This window comes from Myotis nattereri, assembly GCF_964212035.1.
Source record: "Myotis nattereri genome assembly, chromosome: 1".
NCBI lineage: Eukaryota > Metazoa > Chordata > Mammalia > Chiroptera > Vespertilionidae > Myotis > Myotis nattereri.
The window spans coordinates 171,331,915-171,348,021 of record NC_138075.1 but is presented as its reverse complement, the minus strand read 5'-3'; the positions used below and the strand labels follow the sequence as shown (position 1 = coordinate 171,348,021).

At 34.7% G+C, this 16,107-nt stretch overlaps 1 protein-coding gene across 1 annotated transcript in view; it reads left to right on the top strand.

Moving 5' to 3' along the window:
* The window catches only part of MMRN1 (multimerin 1), a 45,092-nt gene that overhangs the window by 27,036 nt on the left and 1,949 nt on the right, over positions 1 to 16,107 (top strand). Inside the window, exons 6-7 of the mRNA XM_081109421.1 lie at positions 3,538 to 5,517; positions 15,890 to 16,036. Coding sequence (XP_080965547.1) covers positions 3,538 to 5,517; positions 15,890 to 16,036 — 2,127 coding nt within the window. The remainder of the gene's footprint in view (positions 1 to 3,537; positions 5,518 to 15,889; positions 16,037 to 16,107) is intronic.

Here is a 16,107-nt window from a genome sequence, read left to right as displayed (position 1 = left end):
TGGCTAGCTTTAGCTCTGAGGCTCCAGCTCTTAGGCCTCCGCTCCTGAAAGCAGGTATCTGGTTTGTTTAGGTTCTATAATCGAAACAATGTATAACTCCAGCTCTGAGGTCCTGGCCGGCTGAAAGCAGGTTTCTGGGGTTTTGTTTAGCTTCTATATTCGTTACAATGTTTCTTTTTTTTTTTTTCTATATATTTTATTGATTTTCCACAGAGAGGAAGGGAGAGAGACAGAGAGTCAGAAACATCGATGGGAGAGAAACATCGATCAGCCGCCTCCTGCACATCTCCCGCTGGGGATGTGCCCGCAACCCAGGTACATGCCCTTGACCGGAATCGAACCCGGGACCCCTCAGTCCACAGGCTGATGCTCTATCCACTGAGCCAAACCGGTTTCGGCCGTTACAATATTTCTTAAACTGCAAGCTCAGAGGCCGGCAAGGCAGGTGGGAACGTTGGTTTCCTCCATCACTGAAGCAAGCAAGCCTCATGTTAGTTTCAAGCTGCCTGGCTGCTGGCCGCCATCTTGGCTGGCAGTTAATTTGCATATCTCGCTGATTAGCCAATGGGAAGGGTAGCAGTCGTACACCAATTACCATGTTTCTCTTTTATTAGATAGGATTACCTGAAAAGCTTCTGGTCCTAAAACAAGTTTTTGAGCTAATAATCTGATTTCTTTTCTGTCACTGCTGTAATTTTGCCCTTCATCCAATGATTTTTTTCAATAAATAACAGCTAAAGGACCTTCTAATTTTCATTTCCATAGTTTACTTTTTAAAAAATTACTTTGATCAAGATTCTACACTAAACTTTAGCTATTTACAATGTTCTTACCTACTATTATTCTTATTTGGACTTTCAGATCATGTTGTTTTTCACTTCCTGAAATTAAACACTTGTTGTTACTGTCCACTATTCATTAATTAATTCAAGCACACTTAAGTTTTACTTGTGCAATCTTGAAAAAACATTTCTTGAAAAAACATTTTAAAGCCAAAATTATAAGATTATAATTTTCAGGAAAGTCTGATTTCTAACCTTAAGTATTTTATTGCATTTCATCAAGTTGTTGTTATGAGAATTAAAGACAATTTTTAAAATGTTTTATTGATTTTAGAGAGAGAGGGAGGCAGAAAAAGAGAAACATTGATGTGAGAGAGAATCATTGATCAGTTGCCTCCCATACACGCCTTGAGCAGTGATCCAACCCAGAATGTAGGTATGTGACCTGACTGGGAATTGAACCCACCACCTTATGATGTATGGGACAAAGCTCCAACGAACTGAGCCACCCAACCAGGGCTAAAGACAATTTTAACACACAGGAAATAACTAAATGATTCTATAGAAAGTTCAGTGAAAATGACTGTTATTGAGAAGCACCTTACTACATCAGAAATTTAATTTTTCAAAAATTTTTTTCCTGTGTAGCATATACTAGTAGAAACAATGAAGATTTGTTTTATAAATAGGTGACTGGTTAAATGCATAAAATTTGGGGAATAAGAATACTTTAAAACTTTTCTGTTGTAATTATTTATGTTATTAAATACAAAAGCTAGGGCTATTTCAGTATAATTTATCTTAATTGTGGCTATGTAACCTTTTCTAATTAATTTAGCCTTTCCTTAGTACTTTGCTGCTATGTGTAAGATTACTATTCCATACTTCATATGTGTTTTTTTCTGTTACATACAAATTGCTTTTCACATAATTTTTTTGCCTTTTAAATTTATTTCAGTGTTCAGTAGGTTTATAAACATACAATGATTTTTGTATATGTTTTGGAAATCTAGAACCTAAAGGTCAATATTTCTCATTGATCTTTAGGGTCTAGGATTTTCAGGAAAATGTTTATCCATGTAAACAACATTTACAGCTTTGTCAGAACCAGATTAAATAATATCAAGATGATCAAGTAATCCATCATTCTATTTAGTATAATTACTCTTTCATAATACTTTTTCTGTAAGTCTTTCATGCACCTTAAATAATTTTAGAAACTTGCTAGCAAAATATATACATGTAGAGACTCTAGATTTTAGCCCCTATAATCATCTTTTTTGTATAGGCTTCAAAGCAGCTATTACTCATCTCTTAATATACCATTGTTCAAAATACTTTGTATTGTGTTACCTGTATTTTACATTGTAGTCATTGCTTATATTTTGGAATGGACATACCTTCCATTTTATGTGCTTCATGTGTATTATAAATATGCCTTAAGAATATGTTTTATTTTTTTCTCATTTTTTGTTTTTATAACAAGGTTTTTGTTTCATTTTGTTTTGTTTTGAATTTTTAAAATTTAAAATGTTCACTTTATATTCTAAATAGTTCTGAACAGTGTGCAGGGCCCTTTTTCTTTCCTTCCTTCCTTTTTTTTAAATGCTATTTTTAGAACTGTTTATAATTCTTGGCTTATGATCAATCCATGCTTTCTAATACAGGATATATTATGTGCTTCATTAATGGGAAATGGCCTCTTCTCTTTTTGTTGAGAATTAGTGTTAATAATAATTAAGGTATATCTTGAATCCCTATTTTCATTTGACTTAGTGAGCCACAAACCTCTCATTATTATTTTATTATTATTATAAACTATTGTTGTATGCTGTATCTATTATTTCATATTGTTCCTCATTTAAGAATCTCATAAAATTATTTCTCTGTAGTCAATTTATTAGTTTTTATAAGCTAAAAAGACAGACTCTGAAATTTAATTACTAGAAAACTAGTAACAATCATGACCTAAGATTAGGTATTATTTACTAAGACAGAAAGCCCCAAGTCATTTATTTTCATTTTTTTTAAATTTTGTTTTATTGCTTAAAGTCTTACAAAGCGTATTACATATGTCTCCCCCCACCCCCCCCCCGGCACCTTGACATTCCCCCGGCCTCCCCTACCCCACCCCCCACCCCCAGTGTCTTGTGTCCACTGGTTATGCTTATATGCATGCATACAAGTCTTTCGGTTGATCTCTTATCCCCCACTCCCGCCCCCCAACCCTCCCCGGCCTTCCCGCTATAGTTTGACAGTCTGTTTGATGCTGCTCTGCCTCTGTATCTATTTTTGTTCACCAGTTTATAATGGTCTTTATTATCCATAAATGAGTGAGATCATGTGGTATTTTTCTTTCATTGACTGGTTTATTTCACTTAGCATAATGCTCTCCAAGTCATTTATTTTCATACAAGATTAAAACTAGACCTAGCATCATTGCATAAAAGAGTCTGTTAACTGAAAACAATAGTAGTTCCCTCATATCTTTTGTCCAGAGAAACTTAGATTTATGGTTCTGGTGTGTTCTACACCACAATTGATTTCTCCCTTCAAACTTACGAATTAAGAGAGTGATCACCATCTATAAAGTATAGATATTTTTAAAATTACATAAGTGTCGTCAAGAAGTATTTTTATTACTACATGTTATTAGTGTTTGGCCTCAAACTTGTTATCTTTTTTAGAGATATCTAAAGTTTACATAGTTAAAATCATGTAACATTTATTATTGTTTATTGCTTTTTTCCTCTAGGTCTAAAATCCAAAAGCATTAATGATCTGATAAAGGATATAGTTAAAGAACAATTTAAATTTTTCCAAAATGACATGGAAGAGACTATAGCACAGCTCTTCAAGACTGTATCAAAACTCTCAAAGGACCTTGAAGACACCAAACACATAATTCAACAAGTTAATGAATCTGTGGTTTCAATAGAAGTCCAGCAAAAGTCTGTTTTAATGCAGGAAAATAGACCCACTTTGACTGATATCCTAGATCTGAAAAATCACATTGTGAATATGAGGCAAGAAATGAGTTTCACATATGAGAAGCCTATTAAAGAACTAGAAGCAAAGCAGACTCATTTAGAAGGTGCTCTAGAGCGGGAACACTCAAGGAACATTCTGTATTATGAATCCCTCAATAAGACTCTTTCTAAAATGAAGGAAGTACACGAACATCTTCTGTCAAAGGAACAAGTATCACATGAGAACAATGTTCCAGCTGCAGAATCAGTTAGCAATAATGTCACTGAGTACCTGTCCACTCTACATGAGAATATAAAGAAACAAGGTTTGATGATGCTGCAAATGTTCAATGATTTGCACACTCAAGACAGCAAGATTAACAATCTCACCATCACTTTGGAAACGGAGAAAGAATTTTTCAAGGGTGAATGGGAAGACGTGTTATCCAAATGCAGAAATGATTTTAAATTTCAAATTAAGGACACAGAAGAGAATGTACAAGTTTTAAACCAAACATTGGCTGAGGTAATCTTTCCCATGGACCATAAAATGGATAAAATGAATGAACAGCTAAATGATTTGACTTATGATATGCAGATCCTTCAACCCTTGCTTGAGCAGGGAGCATCACTTGGAGAGACAATGACATTTGAACAACCAAAAGAAGCAAAAGCTACAAGGAAGAAAGTGGAAAATCTGATTAGTGCTGTCAATAGCCTAAATATCCTAATCAAAGAGCTTACCAAAAGACACAACTTACTTAGAAATGAAGTACAGAGTCGTAGTGATACCTTAAACAGACGTATCAATGAACATACCTTAGAAATGGAAGATGGCCTAAATAAGACAATGACTATTATAAATAATGCCATTGATTTCATTCAAGATAACTACATGTTAAAAGAGACTGTGAGTACAATAAAGTGCAATCCCAAGTTCCATGATAAATGTAGCCAAAATATGGAAACTATTTTGGCATTCATTCCTCAATTCCAACGTTTGAATGATTCTATTCAGATTTTGGTCAATGACAATCAGAGATATAACTTTGTTTTGCAAGTTGCCAAGGCCCTTGCAGATATTCCTAATGATGAAAAATTAAGTCAGTTCAACTTCCAAAATATTTATCAAATGGTCAATGAAACCACTTCCCAACTGATAAAATACCAGGAAAATATGAATCATTTGGAGGAAAAAATGCTCTCAGCCACAAAGATTTCCATAAATTTTGAAACTCGGTTGCAAGACATTGAGTCTAAAGTAACCAAGATGCTCATACCTTATTATGTTTCACTAAAAAAAGGCAATGTGGTCACAAATGAGAGAGACCAGGCTCTTCAACTGCAGGTATTAAATTTAAGATTTAAGGCACTGGAAACAAAATCCACTCATCTTTCAGTTAACTTCTCTTTACTTAACAAAACTCTCTATGAAGCTTTAACAATGTGTCATAATGCTTCTACACGTATATCAAAACTCAATGCTGCCATACCTCACTGGATAAATGATTCCCTACCAGATATTCGACTTCTTCAGAAAGGTCTTACAGAATTTGCAGAGTCAATAATTGAAATAAAAACTCAAATTGCTCTATCAAATTTAACTTGGTATATAAACCAATCATTGTCTAGTAGTCTTACAAATGTCTTCAAGTCTCAGAAGCAAGTAAAACCATTGCTGAAAAAAAACAAGAAACCAGCAGTGAATGCTAGCACTGTCCTGATCGGCCGAACCCAAAGAAACACAGACAACGTTCTATCTCCTGGTAAGCTATCATTGAAAAATCACTTTCAATCTCTCTTTCTATTCAAATGTTACTTAGTAGATTTGTACGGTTTAGCCACACCATAAGATATAAAAGCCAGTTGCAAAATAAGAAGAAGAAAAAAAGGCAGTTGCTGGAACTTGGGTAAATAGTTACTGGTATGTAATTCTAAGATTATTGAAGTAGTATTTGAATCTGATCTTGTCCTATGTAAATTAGGCATCATTACAAAATAAGTGTTTATAATATATATATAAACTATATATATATATATATATATATATATATATTGTCTACATGTTTCATAACTTGTTTCTGACAAGCATCCTATAGAACATTTTTCTTTGGATATGTATCTAAAGAAAGCTATTAGACCATGAGCTCCTTGATGAGTAAAACAAGAATATGTCATTCATCTTGGCATTACCTGGCAAAATGTCTGTTATGCAATAGGAACTCTGTTGATTGAATGAATGAATGAATGAATGAGTAAGCAGGAATTCCATTTTTGTAGATCACAGAAGGCCATGAATGCCCCAGTAAGTATCTTTAGTCTCTTCAGGCTGCCATGAGAAAATACCATAGACAGGGTGGTTTATAAACAAAATATATTTATTTCTCACAGTTTTGGAGCCTATGAAGTCCAAGACCAAAATACCAGCCTGGCTGCATTCTAGAGAGGGCCTTGTTTTTGGTTCACAGCTGGTGACTTCTCACTGTGTTCTCACATGGAAAAAACAGTGAGAGATGTCTGTGGGGTCTCTTTTATAAGAACTCTAATCCAAAAACACCAATTCAAAAGAATATATGCACCCCTGTGTTCATAGCAGCATTATTTACAATAGCCAAGATCTGGAAACAGCCCAAGTGCCCATCAGCAGAGGAGTGGGGTAAAAAAGCCGTGGTACATGTATACAATGGAATAATACACAGCGGTAAAAAAGGAGGAAATCTTCCCTTTTGCAACAGCATGGTTGGACCTGTAGATTATTGCACTAAGTGAAATAAGCCAGTCAGAGAAAGACAAATACCATATAATCTCACTTATATGTGGAATCTAATGAAAAAAATAAACTGATGAACAAAATAGAAACAGAGGCATGGATATATGAAGCAGACTGACAGCTGCCAGAGGGGATGAGGGTGGGAGGACTGGATGAAGAAGAAGGGATTAATCAAAGAACATGTGTGCAAAACCGATAGAGACAACAGTGTGGTGATGGCCAGAGGGAATGAGGGGCAGGAACTGGGTAGAGCAGTGGTTCTCAACCTTCCTAATGCCGCGACCCTTTAATACAGTTCCTCATGTTGTGGTGACCCCCAACTATAACATTATTTTTGTTGCTACTTCATAACTATAATTTTGCTACTGTTATGAATCCTAATGTAAATATCTGATATGCAGGATGTATTTTCATTGTTACAAATTGAACATAATTAAAGCATAGTGATTAATCACAAAAACAATATGTAATTATATATGTGTTTTCCGATGGTCTTAGGCGACCCCTGTGAAAGGGACGTTAGACCCCCAAAGGGTCACGACCCACAGGTTGAGAACTGCTGCGGTAGAGGTTTACAAAGAGGCGGAAATGGGGACATATATAATAGTGGCCATAATAAAAATAAATGAATAAATAAATACATAAATAAATAAATAGATAAATAAATAAATAAAAATAAGCAACAACAGTAAATAGTAAAAAGGGCTATTAAAACAAAAACAAAAATTTAATCCCATTCATGAGGGCTTCACCCTAATGACCTAACATAGGCATGGATACATGAGCATCTTCCAAAGACCCCAGCTCCCAATATCAACTTTGAGGTTTAAGATTTCAACATATTAATTTTGGGGGGACACTCAGATCATAGCACTAAGGCATTTAGACATGATTTTGAACAAAGTGGTCTTTGACCATGTGGCGCAGAGGCTTGGGTGCAGTAAGAACGGTTGGAGAAGCATGAAGCTGGCAGCAGTAGTGCGTAGCCCGACTGCAAAACAGGAAGTTAGAAATACCAGCTAGCACATTACTGGCAAGCGCAGTAAGAGACAGATCAAAGGGAGAGGTAGTTGAACCGTGGTGAGGAATGTTGTGAAAGTAAAATCAACAGAAACGGAAGAGGGACAGCAGAAACATTAATGTTCTGAGGCTCAACCAATTATGATTCTGGTCCTAGCTGTTTCAGTAAGTTTCTGTAGATCCTTAAGTCAGTTCATCTCTCTGAAGAAACTGTGCTGCTTCCTTTTAAGTGATGAGAGTTCAGTAGATATTTTACCGAGGTTATTGGTAGAAATATACTGCAGACTGCATCATTGTAAAAACATGTGAGCTGTTCACAGCTTGAATGCTGGGCACTTGGGGAAGGAGAGACCAAGAATATTTTAAGGTTTGAACTTGGGAAATGAGAGAGTAGCAGGACCATTAACAGATGTTTGTACGCACTGAAGAAGAGGCATAATTTTGGGAAGAAAGAGAAATTCAATGCAATGCATATAAACTACAAGTCCCACTGATGAAAAAAAGTGTTTTATGAATATGTTTGGCATATGAGTAATATTAAATAATCTTTCCACAGCGAAAAGAATAGCTACTGATTCCTACTAAAGAAAATAGCAGTTTCCCTCATACACTGGGTGGGGCAAAAGTAAGTTTATAGTTTTGAGTATGTGAAATACAGAATTCATTCTTGTATTACTGTTTTTTATTATTTTCCATATGAACAACTATAAACCTACTTTTGCCCCCACTGTGTATATCTGTCGTTAAATTATATACTCATTTGGGTTAATTTTATTGCCTTTTGATTTCAAAGGGTGATCTTTATCCTAACATAAGATGGCTCATTTAATCTCTGAAAGCTTTTATAATATTTAAAATCACAAAATATACAAAGTTGAATTGTCTCTTAACTATTTAAATTATTGCATTTATTTATATTCTCTTTAAATTAATCTGACCCAGGAGAACTAATCTTGTGCAGTGGAATCATAGAACAAATAATTTTGACATGTATGCTTCTCAGAGAAAGGTAGTACTTCAGTATTCAGATGTTCTATAATAATGCTTTTAGGAAAAGTAATGAGTTGTTCTTTGTATACTATTTAAATCCTTGGTCTTCCTGTGATTGCTGTAAATGAGTTTCATTTAAGCTCCACAGGATATGTAATCATATACCAAGCAAACTGTGTCATTTATTTTCCTTAAACTAAAAAATACCTGGATCTATGCAGTACATATAAAATTTTGAATATTAATTCAAAATTAATGGAGTTAAAAAGTTTAATAGGGCATAAGAACCTGTAGACCTTGATAGTGTAAAGAATGCATCTTAGATGCTTATAATTTTAGGGTCTAATGGGCTAATAATTAGCCTAGCTCTGATTCTTTTTTGCAATGATGCCCTGATAAAATTACTTCCTGATTCTGGCTTATAATTAATAACTAATTAACAGTTCTTTATTTTTATTTCAGTAAAGATAACCAAAAACAATATTAGGGCAATAAAGATATATTGACCTACTTTAATGTGTGAGGTAGATATTCACTTTATGTAGGACCAGCAACATAATTTTAAGTGGGTACATAGATATTCATGCTCATTGAGCCAGCCCTGTTTCTATGGGCCATAACACTGGTGGCATTCATTGGGCAGCTGAGCAGGTAAAGTCTGTTCACAGTGATTAAACCAGTGAACTCAGCGTTCTCCTACAAGAATAAATAAATTGCAAAACCAGCTACTTCCTTTGATACCCTATTTCATACTAGGGTAGAACATACTGATACTCCGGATAAATCTGGCTGTATTTTCTTTGACCTTTGCTATTATATTACAAATACCATGCAGCCACATTGCTCCCCTACATAACTAACACCACAAGATAATTATCCTCTTACACATTTCACGATAATATTGCTCAGATTATAGCCACTATCATTTGCAGAATATGTGCAGTTTGTAGCAAGAAAAATAATATAAACATGTTTTTAAAAGATAAAACATGTTTAACCTTAATTTTAATACCTAATTTATTTTGAAGCCAAGTAATAGTACAATAACATAATATTGGATACTATTTAGTCCTTAGTATATCCTAGGCACTGTGTAAATTATACTCTACACATTACTTCATGTAATACCTATGAGGTAACTCTCCTTATTCTTATTTGAAGATGAGCAAACTAACCTTCCGATGGGTGAGTTAAAGTTACCTAAGGTCATGCAGCTAGTAAGTGATTGAGCCTGATTCCTGTTCTGTTGGACTCAGGGCTCAGCCCTCAACCTCTGTACTCAAGGAGATTGTGGAGTATATTCACCTGCCTTTTTCTTCCTTTTGCTTCTGTTTGACACATCATATCTATTCAAGAGTTGGACCACATCTGAATATTCCATACAGCAAGAGTTGATATTACCAGGGAATTTCTTCTCTTGAGGATCCAAATACGGCCCCTTGTTTCTGCACTGATCAGGCAGAAGCAAAGGTGCTACTTCTCAGTTTGACTTTTCTATGGTTTGGCCAGTAGGCAGTTGTCATTGGAAGTCACCACCAATTATTCACAGAAGGGCAAAATTTAGAGTATTCATCCCCATCACTTCCATTTGAGTCATTCCTACATTCAGATATGCTAATTATGAGCTTCCTAGGCCAATGAAGATAAGCTGTTCTGGTTGATTCACTAAATATTTGATTTTTTTTTCTAAACAATATTCCAATAGACATCAAGAGGGTTTTAATTCATCTTTTAAGATTTGTTTGTATAGCAATTGGCAGACCTGTCCCTACAGAGAGTGTTTGGCTGCTTGCCTTCCAAGAGGAGCTGAATCCTTCTGTAATATAACATCAGCAGCGTCATTGCTGGGGATACGAGGCTCCTGCTGGGAGACCACTGACTTTTTATTTTAACCATTTCCCCCAAGATATATCAAATGTATTTGGCACTCCTTAATAAACCTCTTTTATTCATAATAATCCCTTCTCTATAGATTACATTCTATAAAAGATTTGGTCATATACCAAATGTAACTTTTAAAATTATAATTGCTGTGAATATAAGAAGTTTAAGAGAGAAAAATAAGAGCCTAGTGAATATTTAACTGTTTTATATGACTTTGAAACCATTTCTAATTTCTGTCGCTCTGCATAAAGGCAGTTGGGATGACTAAAGAGCACTGATTTTGGAACCAGGAAACCTAAGTTCAAGCCCTGCCTGGCAACATATGTATTTGTAATAAGTAGTGATAGCCTCCCTCACTAATCTGCTGGAAATTCTGCTCTGCTCTAAGTAGGGATCCGTTATCTGCCTTCTGCAAAGTTATTGTTTAAATGAAGAAATAAAAATTATGATCTTGCCCTAGCTGCTTTGGCTCAGTGGATAGAGTGTCGGCCTGTGGACTGAAGGGTCATGGGTTCAATTCCTGTCAAGGACATATGCCCAGGTTATGTGCTTGATCCCTGGTGGGGGGGGGGGGGGCGTGCAGGAGGCAGCCAATCAATTATTCACTCTCATCATTCATGTATCTATCTCTCCCTCACCATCTCCCTTCCTCTCTGAAATCAATAAAAATATTTTTAAAAAATTACGATATTGATGCTAAAGCAGAACTAAGCAATAAAATATAAATTAAATGTTAATTAACATAAATAATAAATAAAATATATATAAAAATGTTATATATGACATATTGTGTATAATATAAATAAAAATAAGAATGAAGTAGAAGATATCAATACAATGTGCCCCTTCATTTTATTTATCAGAAACCTATTGAGTGAATTCTGAATGAGTACTAAGAAAGACTGAGTGAATAGAGTGGTCAATTCAACAGTCTCTCTTCTCAGTGGAGCTCATACATTAAGCAAGTAATTATCATAAGAATGGCAAATGTTAGCAAAGGAAGAGTGATTTGAAAATGTAGGGAGCTCTCCAATCATTTCAAATTTAACATGAACATTTAGGAAATATGGAAGTAGGATTAATAGAAAAGTGTAGTAATTTGATCACATATCAGGGTTCAGAAAGCAAAAGCCAGAACAGATTGAGGCGTATGAAACATTCCAAGACAATGGCAATGTAATTTTAGTCATGTTCAGAGCAGGGGAATAAATTTTGAAAGATTAGTTATACTACTTGCACAAGATAGTAGAATGTTGAGTTGGCAGAACTGTTCTACAAGTTGCACTGATCTGCATTAAGGAAAATAAATGGGCTGGAAAGAGTTGAAGAGGGTTGAAGCCTGCGGTGGAGAAGTTGTGGAAAGTGCGTTTGAAATGAGTCAGGTCTCTAGAAAAACATGCCGGTGCCATCATGCCTCCTGTAAGCTATGAAAACACAGGCAGTGTCAAAGATACTAACCCATGTCTCATCGTAAAGTTCACACAAACCTGGCGACTGAGAAATCCTTTATCATTGTTTTGCCTTTGGTTTATAGTTTTACAGACATCATAGGTATATAGGAAGAACTCTGTTTCAGTCATTTTCCTCCAGATAATCTAATAATTTTGATTATTTTATAAAATGCATAATATATAAAATATGTGTAATTTTAGAATACTTGTAAAATTATAATATGAATCATCAACACTTGTAGTGTTTCAATGTTTGAAGAAACATCATGAAATTTATAGGTAGCTAAATAAATTGTTGCCTTTTGCTTAAACTAGGCAGTTGAAATGGCTATGAAAACACATTCTAAACCAAGATTCCACAAATAACGATTGAAATTGCACAACAAATATTGATTGGTGATTTTAAAAAACCCTGTAATTTTTGAGAAACTGTGAAGAAGGGATAAAGTATTGGATAAGACTGATGTGATCATCTAGTTAATCTTCCATTACTTTGTTTATTCAACTTTAGGAAGACATTTAACACTTCAGCATGTCAGGTACTGTGCTACTCACTAGGGACACAAAGTTTAAGAAATAAAAGACGTGGGCCCTGACCTCACAAATGCTTGCACTCGAGTTGGAAGTAAGAAGGACATGAGAGCAATTATACCATAGCGTGGCACATTTAATAAGCAAATTTCCGAGGTCAGACAACAAGAGAATTATATATCATTAAGCCTTTTGACTGGGAGAGGGAAGATGTCAAAAAGAAAATGATGCTATGTTTAAGTCTTATTTTTGTTAATTCAAGGACACATTGCCTGTTGAACACAGATATGCACAGAAATTTATAAAGGTACCTAACCATTTTTAAGTATCTTAGAAATCAAGTAGAAAAATGCAAGTCAGGTGATTCACAAAAGTAGATTTGTAGCTTGTATAACAAAGTACAAATAGTTTCAATTGACAAATCAGTGCCAACCAATCTTTAGTTGTGTGTTACAAAGCTGTGTACTTGACACTGATTCATAAAGTATTTGTATCGATGACTTGGATGAACACATAAAACATAACTTTGGGAAATATAACAACGCTGGGAGGGGTGGTTAAAACATTGCATATAGAATTAAAACAAAGACTAGAGATGATAAGTCAAATGCAATAAGATACGTTTAATTATCAATAATAATTGTGAATTCTTGTTAAAATGAATTAAATAAATACAGAATTTCAAAGACTGTCTGTGACATCAGAACATAGAAGTCCTGCTATGACACAATGTGATTCAGGTACAAAAATAGACAATGAACATTTAATTCTTATGGAACATTAACAGATGTGTAAGGTCATTTCTTTATGATAATTGTTACCATAGCTTGCTCTGATTTAGACTCAATTCACAGTATGTTCTGTTCTGGGAATCATGGGAGTACTTTTATGCATTGTCATGTGGATTATATCGGACTCAGAGACCAGAGGTACCTAAAACCTCAAGGAAGGCAAGAAAAGCAACTTAAAACACAAGCAGTAGAAGGGTACAGACCAGTGGGTGAGGAACCCCAGACGGATAATCTATAGCACAATGACAGATATCCTAGAAGGCAAACCAGGTGTGGTCTTGGCAAGTTTGAGCTACTATAGCAGTAGGAGAAAGTGCAGGCCCCATTGGATCAAATGGATTTTTACTCCAGATGAATGACCCTACAAGGAATTGAAATAAATAGCAAAATGGCACCCTCTGAAATGACTCAAGGAAGGAAGAACAATCAAAGCCTGTTTTTAGGGGCAATGGAACACAAGGGCAAGAAAAATCAAATGTGCATCCTGAGCATTAAAGAAAAGGCAATGGCCACGGTCCTGGAGAATCCCAGTAGAATGAACAGCAATGCAGATTTCTTGGTTTCTGAAATTGACTCCTGATTTATGGGCAGGGTCAAGTCTACGGGTGACAGTGGCATCTTCCCATCTGGGAAAATAAGAATTACAGAGCTAATCAGGTTACATACATAATTCAATATTCTCTCAACTCCACCTCACAGTTGATTCATTCCCACTGAAATACATTAGTTGAATATGCCATCCTGTGAGTTGATCACTGTGCTAGTTTTAGAGAATGTGAAAACAGACAAAGCCAGTGCTTTGACATAAAGAATTCACATTTCTATGGGTAATGGAGAGTCATTAAAGATTTTCAAAGCCAGCAAGTGACGGGCTTGGTTTTAGAATGATAACCAACAGCAAATGGAAGGGTTTAATAACCTATTCACATGGCTGCAGAAATGTAGGCTGGCTTAAAACATTTCTTAAAATACATTACACATGTAACATTTTTATATGTATCTTTATTGGTAAAATAGTTTATGGGTATTTCAGAGAACATACCAAAATAATTTAAATGAATTTCTAATTGCATAAATAATATATATTTTCTTTGCCAAAACTTCTAATCATATGGGTCACATTTTATGTCTAATTGAATTATTTAAATATGAATCAGAATCTATATAAGGTATTTATAGATCGCACTTCTTGAGAAAAATGTTAAATAAGGCAAATAACCCTAAATTTAAAAATTGTTGAAATGAGATTGTAAAGCGTTTACACTATTGCCACAAGGTGGCGCCATAGTGATAACTGTGGACCGTAATAAAAGTGTTCTTCCAACTTCTCTGCATTTACATAATTATGTATTATGCTTATAACCATATTCAGAATTTGAGGCTTTCTAAATAAGTGAAACTCAATCTAATGAGTCAACTGATTGTCTTCAGTAAATCAAACGTGTTGAGGAATCTGCCTCATCCTTTAACTGCTGTCTAATATTTCTTAGTGAAAAGATACTGTAATTCATTTAACAAGTCCCACATCATTGGTCATTTAGGTGTGTTACAATCGTTCACTAATGCAAATGATGTCATAAAGACCATTCTTGAATAATTATCTTTGCATACTTAGGAAGTGTGTCTAGAATATATATTTTACCAGAAGAAATTTCTGATTCAAAGCAAATCAACCTTTTAAATTCTAATATGGCCCCAATTGTCCTGTTCAAAGGTTCTAACAATTTAAGCTCTAGCCATCATTGTGTAAAAATGCTCAATTTCTCTTATTTCACCATGATGGAATGTTTTCTCTCTTTTTAAATATTGCCACCAGTTATAAAAATGGTGGTGGTGGTATCATTCCTTCATTAATAGTAAGGTTGAATAGCTTTTAAATATTTTTTGTGAGCTTTCATGTTCTTGTTCAATGATTTATTCATATCATTTGCCCATTTTTTACCTTTTTTTTAAGGGGTTACCTTTTTGTTTTTTTAATGGGTCAGAACTTTTCATATATTATGGATATTAGTCATTAGATTGTTGTGTCTGTTATTTTGTTTTCTCTTAAATTGTCACTTATCTTTGAATTTTGATAATGGTGGCTTTTATTGCAAATGAGTTTTAATACTTTTTGTGGTTAAACTTAAAGATTTTTCTACCAGCATATAGCTTCTGGTTCTTGTTTTGTTTGGCTTTGAAAGAGTTTTCCAAAATTTTACATCTCTACATAGATATTTCTTTTACTTAACAGTAATGCCATTATATGAGGTTTTATTTTTAACATGTAGTATTTTTGTACATGTGGAATTTATGTTTTTTATGGATATCCAAATATCTGCACACAATGTATTGAATAGACATTTTGCTTCTCTAATGATTTGAAATATTACCTTTATCATGTACCAATTCCAAACACTCATGATTCTGTGACCAGATATGCTATACTGTTCTATAGCTGACCAAATATTCACATTTCCACACAAATAAATTCATCGGATCACCGAATTATTCCCACTTCCAAGAAGCAGGAAAGAGAGCTCCGAGAGTTAAGGGATTTACATGAAGTCCCGTGACTATACTGATGGCAGCTGGACCTGGAAACTCAATTTTTTTTTATTTCTTGGTCATCAATATTTTTTCTAATTCTGCTGCAAACTATGACTTGAAACCAAGAGCAAGTAGGTTACATTTACCCTTTTTTATGTTGACTCTTTTTCAGTAACAGAAGAAGTGTGTAGCAGGTCCCCATGCCAGAACGGGGGCACATGTATAAATGGGAGGACTAGCTTCATCTGTGCTTGCCGGCACCCTTTCACTGGCCGCAACTGCACGGTCAAGCTGGTGGAAGAAAACGCTTTAGCTCCAGGTAAGAAAGTGCACGCACCCGTGGGTTTATTCACTGTCTCATGCAAAAACAGTTTTAGAAATATTTGTGAA